Source organism: Apteryx rowi, unplaced genomic scaffold (genome assembly GCF_003343035.1).
Source record: "Apteryx rowi isolate R43461 unplaced genomic scaffold, aptRow1 scaffold_860, whole genome shotgun sequence".
NCBI lineage: Eukaryota > Metazoa > Chordata > Aves > Apterygiformes > Apterygidae > Apteryx > Apteryx rowi.
In genome coordinates this window covers 162,915-188,784 of record NW_020451161.1, presented here as the reverse complement: position 1 = coordinate 188,784, position 25,870 = coordinate 162,915, and the positions used below count along the sequence as shown (strand labels likewise).

Sequence of the window (25,870 nt, the reverse complement as noted above, 5' to 3'; positions counted from 1 at the left end):
CGGCGGCCATTTCCTCGGTGGCTCGTGCGGCCCGGAAGCCGCCGCGGTGATGGCGGGGGCGGCCGGCGCCGCGCTGCTTCGCCTCTCTAATCTCGTTAGGTAGCGAAACTCTTCCCAGAGCTTTCACAGTGTAACGTTGTTAACGTCGTGTGTCCATCCCGAGCGAGCAAAGGCGCCTGCAGGTGGCCGACAGGAATAAAGCAACAGTGATCTGGGAATTACAGGCTCCAATTCGGCGCTTGGGGCCCTGTCTGCAAACCAGCTTTTGCTCTTCCCACCTCTCAAAGATGAAAACTCGTTTTTCTCAAGGGTTAGCTAGGCCATTTAGCATAAACAGAGTTGTCAGGGACATTGCTTGGCGTGGAATGGCTTTGTAAAGCTGGGGATCTTTGTGTTTCCGAACTACAGAACATGTTTCTTTGGGCAACGAGGAGTGGAACCCTTGGGAAGCGGATGAGAAAAATGAGCAGGCCGCCTCACAACAGAGATATGAAACTAATCTTAAAGTGATAAAAAATGTGAGATCTCACCTAGAACAAACCAGTCTTAGAGTGCAGATTTGGGGCAAAGCCGCAGTGGGTAAGCACATGTAATTGATGTGTCTATTAATCACTTAACCTTTCTGATACATTACTGTTCTCAGTTTTCTTTCCTTAAATGACTATAATTTGTATATGATTAAATAATGTGGATATCTGCAAATGAAAAGCGTTGAGGAAGTGGTAACATTCAAAATTATGTTAACACCAACATAACAATAGTTAGGCTCTGGTTCTTAATATCAATTCTTTTAAAGACTGTTTTTTTACATTTGTCAAAATGGCACAAATGGCAGACAAACGCTGTTACTTTTTAAATTGAATCTAGCTCATAATATGACATAAATACAGGCACAAAGAATATCTTTTTTTCTGTCACATTTACACTTTGTGAAATAAAGCATTGTATGGTGGTGAATAAGGCATTTTGTGTACTGTAATACAGCTACCACTGATAAACTGGGGCTCAAGCTCCTCCTGACCTCTGTGACAACTGCTGAAGACACTTCATTGTTCTTATGTCAGCTTTTTTGAAAATGTAAAATTTTCAGCTTCACTTGAACTTTTATATGGCATTATAGAACACACTGGTATATTATGTGCTGCTGCATTCCATCATAAAAATTTGATGTATTTCACAAAAGCTTTCAAAGAATTACATTTGTCCGTAAAATGCTGATTAATATTTGTTCATTTTTTAAAGTGTTATATGTACCAGAAAGAGATGCTAACAGAAATGGTAGTGCGATATGTCTTCATACTGACTATCCTGACTGCCAAAGAATCCTTAAATGCCCTGATGTGTGAAATATCTTAACTAACTCCAAATCATACAGAATTTGGCAAGCAAAGTCCATATTATATATAAAGCGCTGACATTTTTTTACCAAATTCTTATGTTATTATATGTATTTTTATCTCCCAGAAAAAATATTTTGCAGGAACTGTAAATTAGGCAAAATATGTGCATTAAAATTCTCCATCATATTTCCATCATTTATGTAGGTCTTTACCTTTGGCAACATATTTTTGAAGGGCTCCTTGAGCCAGCTGCTGTAACTGCACAGTGGAGAGAAGGAAGCCAAAAGGCAGGAAAAACGCATTTCAGGTACTAGCTGCATGATATTGGCTTAATTTGTATTAACTTTATATGTTGGAAACTTTATGAGAAGATACACAGGTACATTATTTTGTCCATCTCCTCAAAACGGCAATTATTTTAATGCCATCAGTGGCAAATAACCTTAATTTTATAGTGTTTTGATACCTGAGGAGCTTTTTCTTAGTTTTACCTTCAACTTGGACACTAGCTCCTATAAAAACATAAAGTTTAAATCAGTTACTAACATAGCAGATGTTAAAATTTGACAGGCTGATAAGAACTTTTTGTGCAAAGTACAGAAAACCTGCAAATCTATCTGCCTTTTTAAGGATTAGTCCTTAGAAATTAAATAGCTGAAGTTCACTTTCTAGTCAAACTAGAAAAGTTATTTTGTATTTTTTTGTGAGGAAGAATTAGTGTATGAATTTGGCTGCTTACTGATAAGAAAATTATTTTCTGGAACTGTTGACCTCTTTATTGTCTGACAGAGTCACAGAATATTTGGGGTTGAAAGGGACCTCTGGAGATTATCTGGCCCAACCCCCCTGCTCAAAGAGGGTCAGCTAGAGCAGCCTACCCAGGACCGTGTCCAGTCGGGTTTTGGATGTTACTAGAGATGGAGACTCAACAGCCTCTCTGGACAACCTGTTCCAGTGGCCAGCCACCCTCACAGTGAAGTGTTTTCCTGTGTTCAGATGGAGTTTCCTGTATTTCAGTTTGTGCCCATTGCCTCTTGTCTTGTCACTGGGCACCACTGAGAAAAGTCTCACTCCATCTTCTTTACACACTGCATCTTTCTCTTCTGTCGCGCAGGAGGATATCATAGAGCAGGGAGAGTCAACCTTCATACCATTAAGAATGACATTCCTAAATTTCTGTGCTTCTGAGAGTCGCACCCTCTATATTTTAACACTCACTGCTGCCTTCCCCCACTCCCAGTCCCTGATAGCCCCAGTTGTTCAGCAGTTTTCTTCTGTCCCATTCTCCTGTTGCCTTTATGCAAATTACAGCCATCTAGATTCATGTCAGATCACTGAGTGAAAGCATATGAGTCGGCAGACAAACTAGCAAAGATTTCATTACCTACCAAAGGATTTCCCAGAGAACATAATCTTCACCTGAATCCTCCAAACTCTCAAGGCAGCCTGCATCCTACATCCTCCTGGCCTGCGTAATTTTCCTGTGCCTTGAATCAGCATCCCACATTTAGTCCCAGCACTATGCAAGCGCAGAAGTCCATACCTGCTTTCCAGCAATGATTGCACTTCATATTTTTGCTGCACTTGTTGCCTGTGTAACTCCTTGGCCCTTAACACAGGTACAGCAGTTTGCTTGATCTGTGATCCAGAGGCCTGCTATAGGTAGTACACTGGCTCACCAACAGGAGAGTAGAGCAGTTGAGGAGTATGTGCAAGCCCTTGCCCTCCAGAAGCCCTATGAGAAGGCATGCACCCTGAGTTGTACCTAGCACCATGAACAGAAGACATAAGTATATAGTTGAGGAGCCACTTCAGCTGCTTTTGTGGTGCCTAGGGCAAGTAAACATATATGCGAGCTTAAGCTGTTCACAAGCCTTGCACATAGCAACAAGGTACTTTGGTGAGTGTTCTCACTATCTCCCTATTGAAGCTGTACCACCAAGTGGCAAACAGTGACAGCTTTCACATGGCCGGTGGGAAAAGGGTTGTGGAGTTTTGTGTAATGGTTAAGGCATTCATCTGAAAAAGGGAAACCTTTGTTCTCATCTCTTTTCCCACGGTGAACAGAGCAGGTATCAGAATGTAAAAAATACCTGCCAGTTCAGACCGGTGGTCAGTCTAGCAAAGACTTTAACCTTACAGTGGTGGTGGGAGATGCTGTTTAGGGAGATGTGAAACTGGCCACTGTCTGCAGTCCTTCCTCCTCATCTTCTTCCAGTTTTTGTGTTAGGGATGCTAGGAGTTACATCCCTGCTTATTCCCATTAGTGTGTGTTTATAGGCCTGTTACCCGTAAATTTGTCTAGTTCTTTTATGAATCTGCTGTTACTGTCTTCCTCCATAACATCCTTTGGCAGCAAACTGCAGATGTTCGCTATCTGCTGTATAAAAATGGACTTTATCACTTTTAAACCAATCTCCTACTAGTTTCTCTCCTGCTAGAATTGTCCTTAATTCTAGTAATGCAGGATTTGGTGAATGGCAATTCTCTAGTTACCCTATCCACCCTATCTTCTCCAAAGTGGAAGAGTCTCTAACTGTAAACTCTTTCCTCCCAAGACTGCTTCTCCATCCCCTCAGTCATTTTAGTTGCCCTACTCTGTAGATTTCCTCATTCCATTTTGTCCTTCTTGAGATGTAGAGTAATCAAGAGGTGGCATCAAAAGAGAGCTTGATTTTGCCTTCAGTACTCTTCCTGATGATGCCCAACACTAGTTGGTTTTTCAGCTGTTGCTGTGTGGTGAGCGAGTGATTTCAAACAACTGTTAATGATGACTTCTCCATTTGATATAATACTTCTTGTATTTTACATTATGTTTCTTGCTGCAGAGAATGGGTTGGGTGTGGGAATCTTCTCTGCTATGCCTTTGTCATCTCTTGAGTGTCTTTTTTATACCTTTGTCATCCAGTGGTCCCACCAATTCTGTAGCTGTCTTCCTGTTTTTGATATATTTAAAAAAACTTTACCTATCAACTTAAGCATCCTTTTACAAGGCAATTTTCAAATTGCTTTTTAACCTTCTTAATTTTCTGTTTACATTTGTTCTGCCATGTTTTGTGAGCTTTCCTGTCCTCCTTATTGGGGCAAGCTTTTCATTCTTTTTAAAATGTTAACCTTTTCCCTTTGACAACCTCCCTGACTTTTCTCTTAAGCCATTTGGGGTTTTTACTGGATTGCATTGTTTTCTTTTTGATTTGTGGCACACAATTTACTTGGGCTTCTTATACAATGTTTTTTAACAGCTTACAAGATGCTTGCAAGCTTCTTGTTGTTTAGACTACTCTTAAGGGTTTTCTTCTTCATTGTTTCATTTTTACATAGTTCCTTTATTTGGTATTGAATATTTCTGTGCTGGATTTATTTGGTATGCTCTCTTCTGCTACAGTATTAAACTTAATCATATCGTGATTGCTGTTACAGGGTGGCTGTCTGACTAATACCTTTGAACTAGGTCCTGGATATTACTGAAGACCCAGTCCAGAATAGCATCTTTTCATATGAGTACTAAGAATAGGAAGGAAAAGCAAGGACTTTCTAGGAAGCAGTCATTTGTTGAGTACAAAAATGTAATCTCTACACCTCATCCTGATGAGGTGCTAATACAATCTATATGTGAGTAGTGGATATCTCTTAGTGCTACAGCCTGTCTTAATTTTGCAGCTTCTCTGATCTCCCTTGCATTTCCTGACCACTATTGTTGTTATGATCAGGAGTTAATAGTACAACCCTAATACTATGCTTTATTATTAGAGTATTGGATTCCCATAGTGCTTCTTTTTTCCCCACTGTGGTTTTATGCTGTTAAACTTCATGTTTTTCATCACATGGGCCATTGCTTCCCTTTCTGTACATCCCATTTTTTCTCTGAAGTTGGTGGCCTTGCAATACTATGTCCATTGATTTAAACCCTTTCCCCCCGGGTTTCTTTTTCAAGGTGATCACTGGATAGAATACGTATCCTGTTGACTGTGTTAGGTATTCTGATGCTCAAAGTGTTATCTCTTAAGAATCCCAGTGCTGAGGGTGTGCTGGTGAGGATGTTAAGGTCCTTGTGCCCTATGGAGTATTTTTGAACTATATGTTAAACCTAGGATTCAGGCCTTGACCGGACTTGCATTTAAGTTATTAAAAGTCTTGGGCCAAATCACAGGTCTCATGAGCCTTGTCTCCAGAATACTCTCACTGAGCCAGGAGTGTGTCAGCTTAGCTCAGGTTTAGAATATGCTTGCATGAGGCTAGGCTGTTTCAGATATCCTCACTGGAGTAGTTTCTGCTGCTTTTGCTGGGAATTTTCTTTTCCTCACCAGGCATATTTATCCTTGAACTGAAACTAGCTGTCAACCTAAGCACTTCATGGGTTAATTTAGAATGAGCAGGTGTTTTAAGTTTAACTGGAAGTTGAAAGCCTGTAGTAATGCAGAAGACCTAAAAAACCAACACTTCATGGATTTCTGAAAAAAAGGTTTACAATTTTTTCCCCCACCACTCTTTTTTTCCCAAGCTGTGTAATCACTAACACTTTGAGTTCAGTCAATAGTCTTAACACAGCAGTTAGCTGAAGCAGGAGCCAGCAAACATTGGTTACTTCATGACAGTACGTTAATGGCATTTAGGATTTTGTTATATGACTGAAATTCCTCTGTTAGAATAGAGTGTGCAACATCTAGAAATGCAGTTTTATACTGAAAATGCTTGTGCTGCCTAGCTTGTATCAAAGTCTGGAGTTTGATCCAGGTTATACAAGCAACATATGTTTACCTTTAGATAAATTATTAACAGATTCTACACTAGAATCAGATTACTCAGTCTCTTTGTTGGTCTAACCCTGACTTATCCATAATTACACAAAAGATCTGTAATACACCAGACCATCCAAACAACTGTTTCTTATAAGACTGTCTCTTAATATGCTGTTACAGATTTTTTCTTTATATATACATATATATATATTTATATATACAGATTATATATGTACTATACAGATTACAGATTTTTGAGGGGTCTTCTCTCTTGTTCTTAAACAGTATTTGTTGGTTATTTCTGGAATGGATAAAATGTTTGTCATTTCATGAATAACAAAGCACATCCTTTTTTTAAGTTGATTGATTTATCCACATTTTAATGTTTGAATATGGTATTAGTTCTGATTTATTGACAAAATACCCTATTTCCATTTAAGTCTAAATCTCCTTATTTTTCATAATAAAGCAAAAGGCAAGCTTTATTCCTGTGTTATAGCTGTAGACATTAACAACAGGAATTGTTGCACAGTTGCACGGTTACATTACAGTATATTGCATTTACTTTATAGAAGAAAAAGTCCTTAGAGTACAGTCTGTGTAGTAAAGATATTTAGAGGATTAGATAATGTTGATAATTTGTCTTAAAGGTGTTTGGTCTTTGTATTTTGGTTTTCACAGCTTCATCACTGGTCCATCTGTAGTTCCTGGATACTTCTCAGTAGAAGCTGATAATGTGGTGCTAGTTCTGAATGGAAGAGAAAAAGCAAAGATCACTTATGCCACTCAGTGGTTGCATTACGCACAAACTTTAATTCAAACTCGCAAGATACAGCATGTTGCTGTTGTGCTACTTGGAAATGAGCAGTGCAACAATGAATGGATTCAACCATACCTGAAAAAACATGGAGGATTTGTAAATCTACTGTTTGTAACATATGACTATACGTTGGTAAATGAAGAAGATATTTTCCAGTGGCCTTTAGGAGTAGCTACGTAAGTGCTATAGACACAAATTATAGTTAAGACTTACTTGTTATGCAAGCATGAGGAATGGAAAATACCTCTGAATGTTACTGCACTGTCCAAAATGATTATACTAACGAAACTGTGGAACATGATTCTATTTGATTTTCTAAATCAAGCGTTAGAATCTTTAGAAATTACATTTTGAAATTAAAATAATAAACAGGAATGCCAGGATTTAGGAAGCTCTATGGAAAGGGAACCTTTGTCTAGTAGTGTTTTTTGTTTGTTTATTTTTCCTTCGGTAGATCTGTTCTTGACATTTATTGTAACTGCTGATGTAACATGGGGATTTAAGATTTTTATATAATCAGGTTTCAACTAGTGCTTGTTTAGGACAGGAAAGGATTAGTACTGGTGATACATTTTTGTTTTTTTCTTTCTTTTGTGGCTCATAAAAAGAAATTGCCTCTGCCTCCCTTCTGTAATTGGTATACTCCAGTATCGCAGTAAGACGCAATTCTCCAGTAGCCTAAGCTGGTTTAACTGCTTCCTCACAAAAGCTTTTTGCTATACTTAGTGCTCAGGCTAGTTATGTGGAGTAGAAGCAGGTTTAGTTCAGTTAGATACATCTTTTCCCAAGGTTACCCACCTTTAACAGAGTTATTCCAGTTGCAGTGTTTTAGCTACTTGTAATGGTAATAAAAGATGAAAAGAATGCAGGATTATTTTCATATCTTGTGTTGAATTTGAATTTCCTGTCTTGTATTGAGCTAGCTTGCAAGCTGTATGGAGCTGTATGGTTGTGGTTGGTTACACTGATGATTTTACATTGGTTTTCATTCAGTTTGATCTGTGCAGATTGCAAAAAGGTGTTTAGGCTAAATCATTCACTCAGCAGCAGTTTATCCTAAATCTGTGCTACCATTTCCAATGCTTTTCCCACAATTAGTTAAATACATTCATCTGCTTTATAAGAGAGAAAATATTGCAGATTTTGACTGATTTTTATACATAGATTAAATTTGCTCTGTGTTATTAAAATACAGTAAATTTGGATTCTTGAAAGTGTCAGAGAATTAATGGTATTAATGGTATTATTTCTAAGCAAAAAGTAGTTGATTTTTGAGGTGCCAAGATTAAGATGACAATTGGATAACAAAGCAACAACGGTTACAGTAGTAGACTGGGGTGTGTAGCTGCATGGAGAAACATAAATCAGGTATCGGAATGGGACTTTGCAGCTGTTGATGTAAAAGCTGTAAAAGCCATATGAATGGGCAAGGTTTTCCAAATGAAGAAAGAAGAGAAAGACGTAGTATGCTGCAAAAACATTTGGTATGAAGAAAAGTGATTCTCTGAGAATAGCGAATTAACATTCTCAGTTCTCCTTCTTGTTTGAAAGGACTGTTCATCTAAATTTGGAGAGATGAAGAAAGTGAGTATGTCTTCAGGACCATTAAAGTTGATTTAGAAATCAGTGTGAGATAAAATGAAATAGAGACTAGCTTTGAAACCAGTAAAGAATGGAATCAGGATACAGCTTTCTTACAAAAAAATTCTCATTGCAATAATATAAGGAGAAATAACAGGGAAATAGTATGGTGATCCATTAAAAATAATGAAACTAGAAGGAATATCTATCTTAATTTGAGAATGCGAAGGAGAAAAATAAAAGACTTTTTACCATTCATCTGTTCCAGAAAAAATACTAAATAAACTTTTATAATGAAAAAGTTTGTACCAGCTCCTCAGCTGAAGCAGTGTTTCACTAGCTGTCATATTGACTAAAATTAGTGATTTAGGAGTAGCCAAAAGATTAGATTAATGTAGTCCACAAAGATCAAAGTGAAATATTCCTTTGAGAGGGTACCAGTGATATTTTCAGCTGATAGGCATATTCAGAGATTCAGGTAGCTGAGATATTGACTCTGTAATAACCATTAACCTGCCCATTTCTGTCAAAAATAGTATTTGCATTGAGAAAAGCTGCTTTCGAAAAAATGCATTTCTTAAGGACATTTTGTAACATATATATATAATTTCTTTGATGCTAAGAGGAGACATAGTCTTCTAGAATGTCTGAAGAGAGCAGGGGCCACAAATAAATAAAGAGTAAAGATCAGCGTTTAGGTCAGGATGTTTACTGGTTTGCTTACAGGTCTGTCTGTAGTTACAGATTTGGAATGGTAATAAATCAGCATTTTTAACTTTAAAATCTGCTACAGTAAACATGAAATGGTGCAAAATGTTTTTTCTCTGCCATAAAACATATCATTAACTAATGTGTATGTTCTCATTACAGCTACAGAAATTTTCCAGTTGTAGAACCCAGCTGGTCATTGCTACATGATCCAAGATCTTATCTGTGTAATTTTTTAGGAACAGTTTATAAAAACTCTTCTAGGGAAACCCTACTGGAAATTCTGAAACAGGATGGGCTTGATAAACTTTGCTGGATTGCAGCCAGAGAACAGTAAGAGCTTTGATTTACTTCATGAAAATACTCTGACTTTCTTTCCTCATTCATTATTACTAACCTTTTCTTCAGTGTTAAAAAATATTACAAATAAAGATAACCAGTCATAAATGAAACAGAACATTGCCAAGTCTTTCTGTGTAGATCTTCAGTAACAACAGCCTTGATGTTGCAATATATTACGCAAAGTATAATTTTAAATACATAGAAAAAATATATATATACTTACTATATATAAAGACAGTCATTTTGTTCTTAGACACATTTGATTATGGTGGGAGGAAAAATACTTGTCTTGCACATTGTGCATATTAATGACCTACCAGAGGAAGAAAAGACAACTGTGTTTTGTTGAGTTAGTTCTATATAAGTGAGTGGATTTGATCTTTTGTTTCAAGTAAGTAGACAGATCTTTTGACTAATAGGAGTAGGGTTCTGATTGTATTTATTAATTTTCCCAAGCAACACCTGTAAAATGTTTGGTAACAGGCACAGTAGTGCTTAAGAAGACCTTGGCTGTGCTGACAAAGAATCTCAGATTTTATCTGTGCCATAAACTGTTTCACAAAGTTCCAAGGCACTCTAGGCAGACTGACAGGGTTAACAGATCACTTTACATCATGATTTTTGAAGAGTAAACTTCTACTGATTTAAAATATTTGGGGCAAAAAAGTTTCATTAAAAAGTCCATCAAATATCTCCCAACATGTCTGTTTCTGAACTCTGCTGTGAAGTAAGTTGATACATGCTTCATGTGAATAATGCAAAAGACTTTAAAATGAAGTTTCAATTTGTCTCTTATACTTCTAAGTACTAATAATTTCTTAAAAGGACCATATCTAAAAAATGTTATCATCTCTTCTTAATAGTGATTTTTCTATAAATATTTTTGGAAGACTATTTAATAATATGTAGGTTTAAAAATAAAAGCCTGTTGGTTGTGTGTGTGCGTGTATGTAAAATGTTTACATCCACATGTTCATAAATGTCATAAATAATTGAAATTATAGCATATCTCTCCCTTTCATTATAATGCATTTATGCCTGTCAAAAAATGTTAATTTTCAACCCCTTTATTTTCCTAGATGGCAGCCTCAAGAAACAAATGAAAGTTTCAGAAACTATCAAGATGCTTTGCTGCAGAGTGATTTGACATTGTGCCCAGTGGGAGTAAATACAGAATGCTATAGAATATATGAAGCTTGTTCATATGGATCTCTGCCAGTTGTAGAAGATGTAATGACACCAGGTGACTGTGGAAATTCATCAATGTATCACAGCGCTCCACTGCAATTACTAAAGACCATGGGGGCTCCATTTATCTTTATTAAAAACTGGAAAGAGCTTCCTGCTGTTCTAGAGAAAGAAAAAAAAAAGAGTTTACAAGAAAAGATTCAGAGGAGAAGAAAGCTGATAGAATGGTATCGAAACTTCAAAGCATGGATGAGACAGAAATTCATTAATACTTTGGAAAATTCATTTTTACCCAGTGATAAAGGATAAATTGCCCCTTTTGAAAATCTAAAATAGATTGAAAGCTTAATTTCCATTAACCTTCCAATGAAGCTTTTATACAAAAAAAGAAATCTCACAAGGCATTCCTTTTGATGTCAGCAGAGTTGCGCTAGTTTAGCCAGGAGCTAAGTTTGTCCCTCCATCCTTAACCATTTTCAGAGGGGATGTTGACTTGGAAGGGTAGTAGTCTGCAAGGATGACAACAGTAATTTTATTACTAATTTTACAATTTCCATGTTGTCTCTTGACTTACTAAAAATTTTTAGAATATTTTTGAGCATGTGAACTTGTTAAATCCAACATGAGAACAACATTTGTGTTTGAAAGAGAAGCATGAAAGCTGAATGGTACAGAATAATGTATTATGAAGACATAAAAAGTATGGTTAATGCAAATTTACCAGGTGTAGCACAATCCTTAAGATATATCCTGGTAAGTATTTGTTTTGAAAATGTGAACTGTTTGATTGATATGTTTCATTTCCAAGAAAATAGCCATAAAGCTAATTAAACACTCTGTGTGGAATAAAAATGTATATTTCAAGGTAAAAACTGAGAATTATTTCTTAAAAGCATTTAGTAGCAGTATGTTTTTCCTTTAATTTCATTTATCAAAATATCTTCCTTTCATTTCCATTTAATTTTAGGACTTATCTTTTGGAAGTTATTTTGAGGGAGCATTCATTACCTGCAGTTACGGCTGTATGTTTTGAACAGTAGGTCTTAAACATGAACCTGCATGTAGCTTACCTCATTCTCAAAATCTGCTGTAACTATCACCTCCAAAGGACGGTAGAAGTATTACATGTTATGATACTACGTGTACAACAGTTTCAATGCTTTTCTTTAAATGTGGCCAAAGGAATCTATTATTCTTGTACATCAGAAATGTATATGTGCTGTGCTTTTCAGTGAGTTAGGCCAAGCTGCTTTACTGCATACAAAACTTTGGCATCCTGAAAGTGGTACAGCAGCCAATGTTCTCTGTCTTTGAATACCAGCATGCCATATGGGTTTATTCTCATATGTGAATTCAAAAGCCAGTGCAACTCTACTGCTAAATAATATTCATTATTGGAATGATACCATCTAGTTTTGGAATATGTGTCATACAGGAGGATTTATGTGATATTTTTCAGTTTTCTTACATTCCATCCTGTGTAAAAATATCGCCAGTGGATTTTAGTTTGCTAAGAACAGATGATATTCACAGTGGCTGCTTTAGATCTGGAATAAGGTGTGTTTCAGAACACCTAGATTGAGGAGTTTGTGTTCCTTATACAGTCAGGAGAGAAACAGATGCTCTCAGAAGACAAAAATATAAATCCAAATTATCTGAATCGCATATCTAGCATGAATTTCCTATGATTATCACCCATCTATTGTGCCTGAAGCATGCCTACATCATGCAATTGCAATACGATGCAAACACACTGCAGTCAGCTGAGACTGGAAGAAGTAGAGCTATCACAGTTCTGCAATGAGTTGATGAGCACTGCTTAGAGGTGGAGCTTGTTAGATCAAATTTACAGTAACGTTGCTGTACTGTTTGAGGATCTGAGATAGCATCTACACAGTAGTACACAGCACTTAGAGGGTTAGAGGAAGCTTGGGGATCTCTGCACTAGTATACTGTGCATGTAGACATTTCTATGATTTCCTTTTACTAGAATCTTTTTTTTCCTGCACAAGCTACAAAACTCCAGAGCAATGACCTAGAGGAACATTTTTCAACCTGTAGTCTGCAAAGCTTTAGGCATTCCTGAAGGATTTAAAGGGACTGCAAAAGAGAGCTAGGACAGGTAAGTCTTTATCAGTCAGATTAAATTCTTATAAAAGGATCTGCACCTCCTAAAGATTTTAAGGTTTGCAAATCAAAAAGTTTGAAAAGCAGTAAAATGTGTTACACAGTCACCAAAGGAAGAAACATGGTGGTACTCATGTTTATATCTGAGTAAACACATATGAGTTTATTTCTAAACTTTCATGTGGCAATTATATCTTAAGGGAGGCCAAAGCATGCAAAAGAGTTTTAGCAGAATTTCGCCTTGCAGCAGGTTGCCTGTTCTTAGAGTTCAAAGAGAAGTAATTCACATTATAGCTATATTTAGCCAATCCTTGACATTTTAAATTCACCTGCTTCAGTCCAACAGGAATTGGTGCTGGAAGTTTTTTTCTTTTTCATTCTATTTCTAGTGCTAATTGAGCAAAGAATCAAAACATCTTGAAGCAAAGGGAGAGTTCTTAACATTAGGCAGATTGCTAATATTTTAATTGCTTCCTTATTCCACAGTCCAACTCGTGAGAGATTATAGTTCCCTTGTTCGTTATTTCCTAATCTTTTCTGATTTGGAAAAATTGTCACCTCTGTTCTGTCTGGATCCAGCTTCTCACTTTGTTCTTACCCCACAACCACCATTGCCTTATCTCCACCATCTCTAAACACTCCCCTTCTTTGCAGCCCCAGGACTTTCTGCCCATTGTCCCATTTTGGGACATTGCTCTGGCTGGTCATCTGCAAAGACTTGATGGGTCAGGGATACTAGGTTTTCTGCTGGATTCTAGCTGCTTCTGTTTGTCACATAATATACTACCCATACGGCAGTTGTGTTTGGTTAAAGTGGGAGTATTTTATGATTTGGAAATAGAAAGCCCATGCAATTGTGATTGTCATTGTAAGGACCATGAAAACATACTCTAAAATGGGGTCATCACTGTAGAAGAACTTTTAAAGGAAGAGTGGAGATTTGAAGGAAGAAGAGGAGAACGTAGTTTGAGTAGCCCAGGCATAAGATCTGACATGCTACAAATTGAGGAGGGAAGTGAAATGTATGTTGGGAGAACTGGAGGAGGAGAATGCTCATAGGAAAAAAGAACCAGAAATAACTCAATACTGTATGAGGGGCCTTACCAACAGATGACAAGACAAAGAAGGAGGCTAATGAGGGACTCAAATCAGAGATAAGGTCTCATCAGTGGTAGAGTAAACTGAAAAGAAGGGAAGTAGTCAAGCCACTGGACAAAGATAGCTAACCCCTACATGAGATCTCCAGGTGGGAGTAGATAGCAACTCTGCTGACAGTGAATAAGTAAATAATCAATTTAGTTGTTTAATATTGAGAGGTAAATGTGCGTTCTGTTTTTAGCCCTCTAGTTAGAGATGGTGAAGCAAGCAAGATTTTGCAGAACATAGAACAAGGGCTTGAGGCCTTTGGTAACCACACACCATCTCTGCAAGAAAGGGAATTCTTAACAGAACTGAACCTTTCTTGACTCAAAAGACTACCAACTGCAACAGCAAATGTTATGCAGATTGATAATTATGCAGTATTTTGCATCATACTTATATTTGTATGATGAATATATCACACTACCAGTTTCACTGTCAGTGGTACTGCCTGCTGATGAAGACTTCATAAATTAAACTGGATTACATGCTGTATGAAAAGACTGAGACCTAGCTTCTCACAATGTAGCTTATTTCAGTCACTCTGAAGTCATTTTTAATCCATTAAGAACAGCTATGAATACACAGAGTGAGCTGTTTAAAAACTCAGCTTCTGAAGACTGCTGTGTTTCCAAAGAAATGTTACCAGCCTTTGTAATAGTTGATAATCCCCTAGATAAGGAAGTAGCTTGCAAAAGATCAAGCTGCTGATCATTTACCATTCTTAGTTGGTATAGGATATTACAATAGATAGGTATTTCAGTATTTTTAGATATTGTCTTTCAATGTCTAAAAATAATAAGAGCGATGCAACTAGAAGTTCTGTAGAAGCCTTTGTCACAGTAATCATTAAATATGCATTAGGGTCCTTGTGTGCCAGTATCACCAGTTTCTTGGCTACTGTCCTCACCAAAATGTTTGAGAAACCACAGAAATAAAACTGTTACTTCTTGGCAAACTTGCATGTAGTAATAACCTCTAAAAGCTGGGCAAACTCAGAAGCAGCTCCCATACTATAGCGTCCTAAAATATTGCTAGGCATTCTTCCTATTGGGAATGAGAGAAATGAATGATAGATGAACAAAGTTATATTTATTTCTGGCATATTCATGTAGACTGACAATGGAGAGATTAATAAGTTTTTCAAATACCATTCCAGTTGTGCTCTAAGAAACCATTGTTTCCAAGAAAATTGCTACTATAAGGCAAGTTGAAACTGCAATTTTTCAGCATTAAGAAGAAATCTAATGTTTACATAGGGCTGTGAATCCTACACAAAGGGTTTCATGAATCAATCAAACCCAAAAATGCCTGACCTGATGAAAACATGTCTAAAAGGATGACATAACTGTTTACATTGGATCCCAGGACTTTGCATTGGTTTTGTTGCTTTCTGAGTCTAGAAAGACAAGCTAGATAGTTTGTACAGTACAATTTCCTGGGATCAATCCAGAAGTGATGCTATAAAAGCTATGCTGTGCAGCAAAAATTATTCTAAACTCCTTTTCTTTTTCTCATCCCACAAGCTTATGCAGTTACAAAGAATTACATAGATTTTTTATTAATCACCAGTCCATAAAGATAAGAAAGCAGCTTGCAAAAGGTCAAGCTACTGATTATTTATCAGTCTTTGACACTTAAATTCTTTGGGTGGGTCGAATTTCAGGATTCTTTCAGTGCCTCCTGAACAAGTAGAAACCAGTAAATGAGTATGTACTTTCAGCTCATCAATATACTTTTCATATTGTTAATACAAATCTGAACATTAAGGGCTGCATGAATGTTAAAATCTCTCCATGTGACTACTTTTAAAGAACTAAAAGCTGAAAAGGCACTAGAGACAAAATCCAAAGGCCAAAAGGAATGCTAATCAAAAAAAGATTAATACCTATAAAAATTTCTGATGTATTTAATTTAAAACATTTTAGACTTATTTCCTCTGAGAAAATGCATGTGAGTACTGGAACTACAGATTAGTAAAATGCAGAGGCCAAGATATTCAAAATAGGCTATGTAATGTTAGTCATCCAAGGTCTGGTGTTTTAGTATGACAGTATTTTAAGTGTTTCTAATTCAAGATTCCATAAAGGGGCCTCACTCTTCAGAAAATGCTACACATTTTAAAATCAAGGACCTTTTACGATTTCTTTAGTTCAGTATCCAAATGGCAGTATCCAGTTTTGAAAAACCAGCCACAGAGCATTTGTATGTATTATGGTAACATATCTTACCTCTTATTTGTCTTGAGTGCCCCTGGCAGCCACATACATTGCTCTTCACATTTTCTTCTCTGAACACCCTTAGGATTTTAGTGCAATTACAGTAAATGCCATTATACTAGAATACAAGATATTTCTAGTCCATAATCTCATAGCACAGATGTGTTTTAGAAACCATGCCATTCTGTATCATGACTCATTCTCTCAGCAAGTCTTACACCAGCCTAATCATGGAAGGATAGTTTTAGGAAAATATTCTCAAACTGCTTCCTCTTTGATACTCCCCACATTCCAGTCCGACAGTCTGAAATTCCTACTTTTCAGGTGACAGCATTTACCATTCCTATGATCTCCATTTTTTTCATCTTCAGGAATATGTCATTTGTAGCTTGGGCTGCATTTTTCTCTAGCCATTTTTCCAAACATGTAAAATAGAACTGAAATATTATAAACGATTTCCATTAAATGGGTGCTTTCAAAAGATGCAGGATGCAAAATAAATGCATCAAACAAAAATGAGTCATTCACTAAGATTCAAATGAAGACACAGAGCCCATTGAAAGAAGCAAGTTTTGCAGGTGGCCAGAAATAAAGGAAAACGAATCTCTGAATGACTGAAATTAGCCTGACTCTTCCAGATGAAGTTATTCAAACAACATAAATATGACAAATGTCATATTTTGAAGTTTGACAAATCTCAGAAGTTGTGCTCAGGGCCCAAAATGTGAGGTTTGTACATACATTTCTTATTCATTTTTTTTCTTTCTACAGTGGTGTTCTTTTCTGAGGATTAAGGCTACTCCCTTGCCATGAGAGGAGATCCACCTTGAGTATTATTTACACTGGGAGATGCTAAAAAGCCCCTCTTCTGTGGCTAAACCATTGTTTATTTATTACTCTTTAGTATTTGTGTGATCATCTGGAGACCCTCACCAGCAATCAGGCTACCATGGTGCTAGATGCTAATGTACATACTACTCTCAGGTATGAGATACTCAGGTTCAAGCCTTTGGTCTGAGCTGGACAGAGCAGGCCCTGGGACACTGGTCTCCCACATGCCATTTAAGAATCCTGACCTGGGAAGGTCTGCACTGAATTTCGTTGCTCTTATTTTTGACTGGAAAAAAGGAGTTTCCTGTGTCATGGTGGAAAGTCAGGAATAACACATCTTGAATATTTTTATGAGACAGGAAAACAGTCTGTGCTATGGAAGTAAAGCTCTCTGCCTGAAGAAACTTGTTTACTTAAAAGACCAATAGAAGAGAAAATACTTTCTGAACCTCTCAATGGGGCTCTGGCACAACAATTGATTTTTTTTCCCCTCTCTTTCATTTCTATTTTCTCTTACTCATATAAATCATGAGTCTTAGGTTGAATGGTATTTCATCTAGCTATATAACACTATATGGGAATCAGTTAAACTCTCTGAACATTAAGATATGCAGTGTAAAGATGCAAACTATTCTGTAATGATGGAATGTGGAAGCAATGTTTGGACCTGGCTTGCCATTTGGGAGTTTTACAGGAGAAGCAGTACTCCAGGAGGAACCTGAATATGTCTCATATTCAGGACAGGATTGTGTCTCACTTTAAAAATCTTTTGTTACACATCAAAATGTTTGAAACTATGCACATTTTATGAAAGGTATCCCTTCACTGAAATTTGCTGAAAAGTAAACTTTTAAGCGTTACAGTAATCCTAAGCAAATTTAAGAATAACTGAATAATTTAACCAAAAATAATTGTATCAGAAACTAAAATTTTAACAATGTTCTGCTGTCTGCTATCATTGGGTAAGTGGAAAAGTAGGTAGTTTGATTTCAAGAGAGTTGCTCATCATTTCCACAGGCACAGCTCAGTGGACTCAGCTCATAGATTCTCTTTTTTGAATGTAGATTTCCTGGGGGAAATAGAGAATTAAGGACAGCTCTGTTTCCCTTAAGGGAAAATGGGATGTACTGATAATTGCTACAGGAATTAAATGGTGCTTCACACTTCTTTCAAATACCAATATATATTTAAGACAGTAAGTGACATGTGCTCTCTGGTATGCAGTCTTTAATTGCATATTCCTTTTGTTAGAGGGTTCTGTTTGTTCATTTAATAGCAATATATCAATCTCCATCAATGCAATCCTTTGTTAATGGTCGTACAGTGTATCATGATTGTTTTACAGTGAAAACAGTAGTCTTACTAATGCTAAAACTGAAGACAATATACTATCTGGTGACTATACAAGGAGGAATTTGCAAGTTATGCCATGTTGTACAATTTTCATTTCTTCCCTGTCTAATCAGACTGTGATTGTTTCTTCTTGTATGTCTTTTATTCTTTTCTTTTTTCCCTGTGCCCTACAAAATGAGCTGAACTCATTTTACCCAGCTGACCCTCATTTCCCATTGTTATTTTCAGATTATAGCAAATTTCATTCCGTCTGGTAGAAATAGCATTTCCTTGTCCCTGTGGAGAATTTCTACCAGGTAGCCAATCTCAGCTATGGCAGTAAGATGGCGTTAGGCTTTTGCTGAATTTCTGCGACAGTGAAGCTCTTGCTGTTACACAGCATGCTGTCAGAATATCTCTCTGTAGGATGTTACATCATCCCAGTGCTTGTTTCTTCAACATTTATAGTCAGTTGTTTAAGGTTTTTGACTGTCAATGTATTAAAAAATCAGTGAAAAGGATTATGTTTTTAGGAGCAGAAGAGAAGAACAATTTCAGACATCTCTTTCCATTTTTGAGCAAGGAATGCTCTTCATTCTCTGACTGAAACTTCAATACAACGGTAGATATCTGAACACAGTTTCATCTGGGTTTCATCTGTTCATTGCTGACAGTCTGTCTTCTTCAGTTTCTCATGTCTTGTCTTCAAATGCTTACACCGTTCTTGTCAGCCTTTTTTGTTCTTTTATTTTTTCAGTGTTTTAGTAACCTTTGGAGATTAAAACTGCATTAAGCATTCCAACTTTTTGCAGGAGGTTGGGGGCCGAGTGTTGTTTGTTCTGGGGGTTGTTGTAGTTTCTCTGTCAGAGGAAAGCTTACTAAGAATGGATGGGTAAAAAAGATGCCACCATACCTGAGACTGTGATCTAGAATGTATGGCTCTGCACTCTGTCACATTAGCTCGTCACTTGTGAGATCTGAATTCAGTCCCTCACAGCATAAGCTACCCAGAGCCAAATTTCCCAAAGGATATTCACACCCAGCATAAAACTTGAGGCAATTCAAATCTGCTTAAATTAACTGTCCAAAAGAACAGTCCTTTGAATCACTGTTGGACAGCCTGTGATGCTTGGCCTCCTGGTGAGCTGTAAAACAGCAAAAAGTCCTCTGTGAAATGGTAACTTTTTCACTCCTCAGTTGCAAACACATATTCCCCACATGCAGACAAATAAAGCAGGTCCCAACTGCTGCTAGTATTTGTGGTCAAACAAGATCCCTTTGTTTGCTACTGATTTTTAATGAAGTGTTTATAAAAGTAAAATGCAATTTTATTAAAAAGTTCATCTGTGTGATAAGTATTTTATTACAATTTCCTCCAACATCAAAGAGAAGTATGATGAAAGACGGAGGATAGATTTTTTTTCCCCCAAAGGAAGTTATCTATTCCTTTGATTTAAAATCTCCTGTTTACTTCCAAAGCTCCCCACACTTTCACCAGTGGAATCCCCTCAATTTCCGCTCCCCCACATGCACCAGAGTTCCCCAGTTTGGTCAGGGCTGACTGATTAGCACTTTCCTCCAGCCAAACAGGAACCTCAAACTATGTATTCTCATATGTATCTCCCTGGGGGTCCCAATCTATTATACATGCCTGCAGCATGCCTACTACACACCTCAAAAGGAAAAGGCAAATGGTTTTGTTTAGAGAACAACCCCTGGGAAGGAGGTGATTAGGCCTTTTCTTTCGTGTAATTGTTCAGGGGTGAGAGCACTTCCCCAAATTGTGTGAGAACTGGACTCGGTTCCCTTTTCCACTTGTGAAAACTTGAACCCACATGTTCCAACTCCCAGATTAAAAATGTCTGAAGTCCATAGAGTAGAGTGTGCTTTCCTCCATTTAAAGTCATCACACTCTCCATTAAATCTTCCAGTATTCACTGGGATAGAGAATATGCATAAGAATGGTTCTAGTATGTATTGGTTACGGCATTCACCCAGAGGACAAGCATCCTGAGTTCCTGTCTCTGCTCCAGGACATGTTCAGGTATTGATTGAATAATCATTAAATAAAAGAGCAGCTTCCTGATTTATGTGTCAATTGTTGCAAATCCCCTTGTAAGGCAACTCCGTTTTGTAGGGACTTGGACATGTAACTCAGTGCTGTGTATTCCACTCCAGACGTCACACACCTGAGTTAAACACTGCAATGCTGAGCATAAGGCCACTTAAATCCCCAGGCTGAACCCAGCTCAGCGCACTTCTGTGCCTCTGGTGTAGTACAAACATGAGCTGCTACATCTATATAGCATAAAACAGTGCCATGCAGAGCTATAAGCTTAGTTCTGACAGCTGCAATGCTGCATCCTTCATGCATCCAAATGTGGTGGCATGTCCACAAGCCTCTCAGAAGGGGTCAAGAGGAGTAGCACTGTATGCAATGATTTCCCAGCTGGCATGAGTGCTACAGGCTCCTGTACTTTTTACACACCCCCAAGCACAATGTAAATGTGGGATCAATTAGACAGAAGTTAATAAACATCTGTTTATAAATATTTTGGAAAGAAACAGAGCAGTGGGAGTACTGTGCCTAAACAGTGACTCATGAACACCTGAATTTTGGCTGTGGCTCTGTCCCTGATGTGTTTTTGGCCTGGGACCCAAATCCCCCAGTGTCACTTCCCCAGCTGTAGAATAGTTGTATTTCTCCCACTTCCCATGGATGCCACCCTTGTGAAGTTGTATTGATCTGCTAGTGTTTGTTCAGTACCCTGATGATTCAGATTGTTATACAAATTATTCTTCATATTAAATGAACTATAGATGACTATACATTTTAAGCTTTGGGAGTTTGAGAATGGCCTTCCTATCAATGTCACAGCAACTTCTACTTCAATCTGTATTTTTGGATTGTGATTTTATATATGGCTTGCAAATGCATTAAAGATGATCTTTCTTAAACAGAGCTGACAACCAGGCACAGTGCTTTTCTGTTTAATACATAAACCAAGCACTTAACGTGCTTCTGTGCCTACAATCAACAAGACATTTCTGCTGCATATAGCAGCTCTCAATCTCTCCCCTTTCTCTCTGTTCACATTAATGAGTGATACAGCACTTCCTGTTATAGGGACTCAGCATTAAATGTTTTATCAAAGGTTCATAGCTTATCCTTGCTGAATTCACCACCTAACAGTAACGCCCTATTTTCTGTTGTCCTGATTGCTCTGATCTTTTGTTAGTGGCAGCTATTCTCCTTCCAGGCTTTGGTTAATTTTGGTTCCTCAGGCTGCAAAGCTGTATGGTCTAGTCACCCCCCACAGTCTAGTTATAATCATGGCTATTCCACCTACTGCTACAAATAGTGGTAGTAAATGATCCTGAAGGAAACCATTACTCTGCTATGATTCAGAGTCTTAGAATGATTATACATCATTTTGATATACCCAGTCTTAGTAGGAGAAGTGTAAATCTTTCAAAGACTCTGTTAACAATTTCTTGGCTGTTTAATGAAGCAAGCATAATGTAACATTCATGTGAAGGGTGCATTAGATGGCAAAATGAAAACAAGTTTGATTTATAACAGTTCAGTAGGCAGAAAAGAGAAAGAAACAAATACACTTACTGCATATTTTATGAACTTGCAGCAGCACTTGACAAAGAAATATTCAAGTCACTAAGAAACAACTATGACTGGACCAAAATAAATATGAAGTTTTCACCTTCATATTTTCTCATTTATCACCTATAATCAATTAGCAGTCTGAGGTCTGGTGACCTTATTCACAGTGTAAATATTCCTGTATATCTGATAATGTTAACTATGGGGACATATTGAAAGTAAGTTTGATCATGAAAAGTATAGATGTTTATCAATGTTTTTAGAATTCTCCTTCTGCCCTTTCCTGTTTGCAGACAGGTTCTGGTTTGTATCTACCAAGGAACACTTCCCTCTGTGTGCCAATAAATCCCCTCAACTGAGCTTTACAGCTGAGTAAACACACACTCCAGATCTTGAGAAGACCAAGCTGGCAGACACTCGAAGATTATGCCAGTCACAGAAATATAAAATTGCTCTGAGAAAGACATCTGTTTGTCAGATCACTTTGAGCTCCCTCATTAGTACAAAAAGTCAGTCAGGCAAAAAGTCAAGATCATTTCATTTATCCGCATAAAAGACTGATTAGCTGATTGCAGAATTGGGAACTAAGTTGTGAAAGACAGAAGAACAAAATGAATTAGCCTCCATAGCCTCCCTAGAAGGTTTCCCCTATTCCCAGCAAGACCTCCTTCAAGCTTTCTGTTAGAAGTCCGTGGTAAAGGCAGAGCCCCTGGACACCTGCCCTCTCAAAGTGCTGCTCTGTGGACACAGTTGCAAGATGTTATTGCAGGGAGTGTCCTATTCACACAGCAGCATCCTCACAGTGTTACCTTTACGCCCCCCCCCCAAACAAGGATTGTCCAGCTTTTCCATTGCAAATGAAGTATTGAAAGGTTTTCTTGGGAAACTCCCTCTAATCATCTCACTCCTTCATTAAGGAAATATACATTTCCCAGCTAGCCTGACCTTCCTGATGTTTATGCTGAGAAAATATTGTAAACCTGTTTCTAGCACAAGGCAGCACAGACATCAAAAGAGGAAATGCCACCCCCTCCTGGCCTTCCTGCTCATTCCCTCCCCTGTCCTAGGGAAACCTTTCTCCTCTCAAAGAGACTCCTCACATTACACAGAGCTCCTTAGCTTGTTCTTTCTGGCCCAGATAACCTCATCAGTCATAATACTTAATCAACCATGCTTCTTAGGATACTATATTTATAAATATATCTCATAAATATTGTAGCCATTTGTTTCTTCCCAGCATCGCATAGAAGCCATATAGGGTATCTAAGTATAATAAAGGATGGAGTGGGATGCAGGGTGCTTGTGCTGAGTAACAGCCACATGCAGCTTGTTTCAGAATGCTCTCTCATACCCCAGTAGCATTAGAAGTGAATCTACTTGTTTTTCATTATTAAAGAATTCGTAATATTATTTCTAAGAGCATTATAATTGTCTTTTATTTCCAAGAGTGCTGGGGATTTTAGCTTACATTTCACATGGATGGAACTGGGTGACGAGACTGGTGGACGCGCAGAAGGACAGCAACCTGAGGCTACGACAGGATGTCTTAGAAATGAGGACTGGGGGCAGTGGCAGCAAGGTCCACTTGGAAAAGGTTTGAGGACTCCTGCCCAAGAAAGCAGCTTCACTTTCTGCTCTAAGTAACTTGGTAGTGTGATGCTTATTATTACCCACGTTATGTGTATATCCTAAAGGCCACTGTTTCTGATGATGTTACTGTTGTTCAATAACACAATGTAAATACACTCCTGCCAGAGACAAAAGACTGCCAGCAACTGAGGCATTGAGACTTTGGACAGACTCTCTGGTTCTATCCAGGACATACTTGACTTCCTGTGTCTGGCTTTCTGAAAGCTAGATACACAGGCTTGGAGAAATTGCAATGGCTAAGCAAGTCAACAATGTGAGGATGCAACAAGATTCTGTACAGTCCCAATAATCCCACGGGCAATATTTGTTATATTACTGCCCTGTGCTGATCATTAAAGAAACAACAAACATCATTCTGATAATGGGCAACCCAGTTATCCTGATAGCAACCAAACAGTTACAGGTAAGCAAATAATATCCCAAATCATTGCATGCATCTGGTATTGGTACATCATTAGACATCCCTATGATGAATGCCCTCTAAGAATGCGCCATGGAGCAGAAGTCATAAAATGAACCAGTTTCACAAAGGAAGGCTGATTTCACAGTCCAGATCTAACTTCTGCCAACGCCTTCCTATAATTAGGTCTGGCATATAGACCTGAACCAAGTCATTGGACCCTGGACACTGAGACACTTCAGTCTCCTTCAAGACTGACAGAGGGACAGAAGTCCTGACTGAGAAGTTGCATAAATCCATTTAAGCTCATTTTAAGGTCTGTCCTATTGATGGGAAACTTTTTGCACGAGAAAGATGCCCCTGCATATCATCAGGATATTGAACAAGGAGCAGCAATACAAAATGCTATTGTGTTTAGTCAAAGACCCCAAATGATCATGCTGAGCTGCAGTGGAAGTGAAGAATTAGGCCTGGTTCAGACACTGAATTAGGGCAAATCTCTGGGCAACCTTTTCTATTCACAGCACCCCATAATTCCTTTTACCTTGGTGAAGACTGTCAACAAACAACTCCAAGTCATGGTCCACAAGAGTAAATGATTCAGCTAATGAACCTTCTGACTGACATATGCCATGGTCATTGTTTGGAGACATACACATCTGCACTGATGATGTGGAGTTCAAGAAGAATATAAAGTATATGTGTTCTCCCAAATAAGATCCGACTGTACTGGCTGCGCCAGCAAGCTCATGCCAAACTTTGGGTTTTGGCAAATACTACTGTTGATAATAATTCTGAGAGATTCAGTTGCTTCTTGTTTCCTCAGCATCTGAAATCTTTCAGAGAAAGAAGAGCCATATGTTGGAAAGCTTGGAAGGGATATTCTGCCATCTTTACAACATTCTGTTCCATAATTCTGCTGTCAAGACTAATAACAACTTCCTATGCAAAATATTGCAAATATTTCACATGAAGCATAGCAAATATAAGCTTCAAAGAAACAACATTTTGCTTTCTGAGCCTCATAATCACTAGTGATAGTGCTTTCTAAAATAGGACCATCTCTGAAGCCATCTTCAAAACGTTAGCTGAACCAACTAGAATTAATGACATAAAATGTTGTCTGTTTGTATTAATTTTTAAGGCAGAGTAGAAACTGGAATTTCTGATGTCTACAATTTTTGTATGAGCTTTATGCTGAAATTGTGGTTATTGACACCATTTTAGAAGGTGGCATTTGATTAGATCAATGAGATTCTTGTGTCCATTTCAAATTAGGTGATTTTCAACCTGTGCAAAGCAATCATTATTTTGACTGAAGAGTTGCCCTACATCAGATGCAGGAAAACAATAAAGTGAGATCTCTACCATACATAGAACTGTCCAACCCAGAGAAAAGGAATTCCTAGATTAGGGGGAAAAGAAAGGAAAAGCTCTGGCAATGGCTTCAACATGTGGATCCTTTTGCAACTCCATTGTAGACTTCAATGTATCCAGCAAAAATAACTGCAAGCCATCTTCTTTTTGAAATACCTTGGATCACAACAAATAAATATCCATCAATATTTTATGACTGATTATTGATTTTCTGATCAATATTCATAAATGAGTCTATACTTATGTATGATCCTCCATACATACTGTAAGAATCTGGTTGCAGCAGATGTAGTGTGAAGAACCCTGAGTCATAATCAAGAGGAGAAGAAATTGCAGCAGCCAGCCCTTACTGCTTTACTAGTCACAGATTAGAAGTTATCTGAACTGATATCGTAGCTGAAACTGAATCAGCTCAGCAAGCCAACAAAACTTATAATCAGCTTGCCAGGTGGTGAAT

General features: G+C 37.7%; 1 protein-coding gene across 1 annotated transcript in view; it reads left to right on the top strand.

The window, feature by feature from the left end:
* RXYLT1 (ribitol xylosyltransferase 1) overlaps positions 1-11,590 on the top strand; it is a 13,020-nt gene extending 1,430 nt beyond the window's left edge. Inside the window, exons 4-8 of the mRNA XM_026090593.1 lie at positions 378-579; positions 1,545-1,647; positions 6,761-7,075; positions 9,351-9,521; positions 10,610-11,590. Coding sequence (XP_025946378.1) covers positions 378-579; positions 1,545-1,647; positions 6,761-7,075; positions 9,351-9,521; positions 10,610-11,027 — 1,209 coding nt within the window. The 3' untranslated portion in view covers positions 11,028-11,590. The remainder of the gene's footprint in view (positions 1-377; positions 580-1,544; positions 1,648-6,760; positions 7,076-9,350; positions 9,522-10,609) is intronic.
* Positions 11,591-25,870: the final 14,280 nt, after the last annotated feature.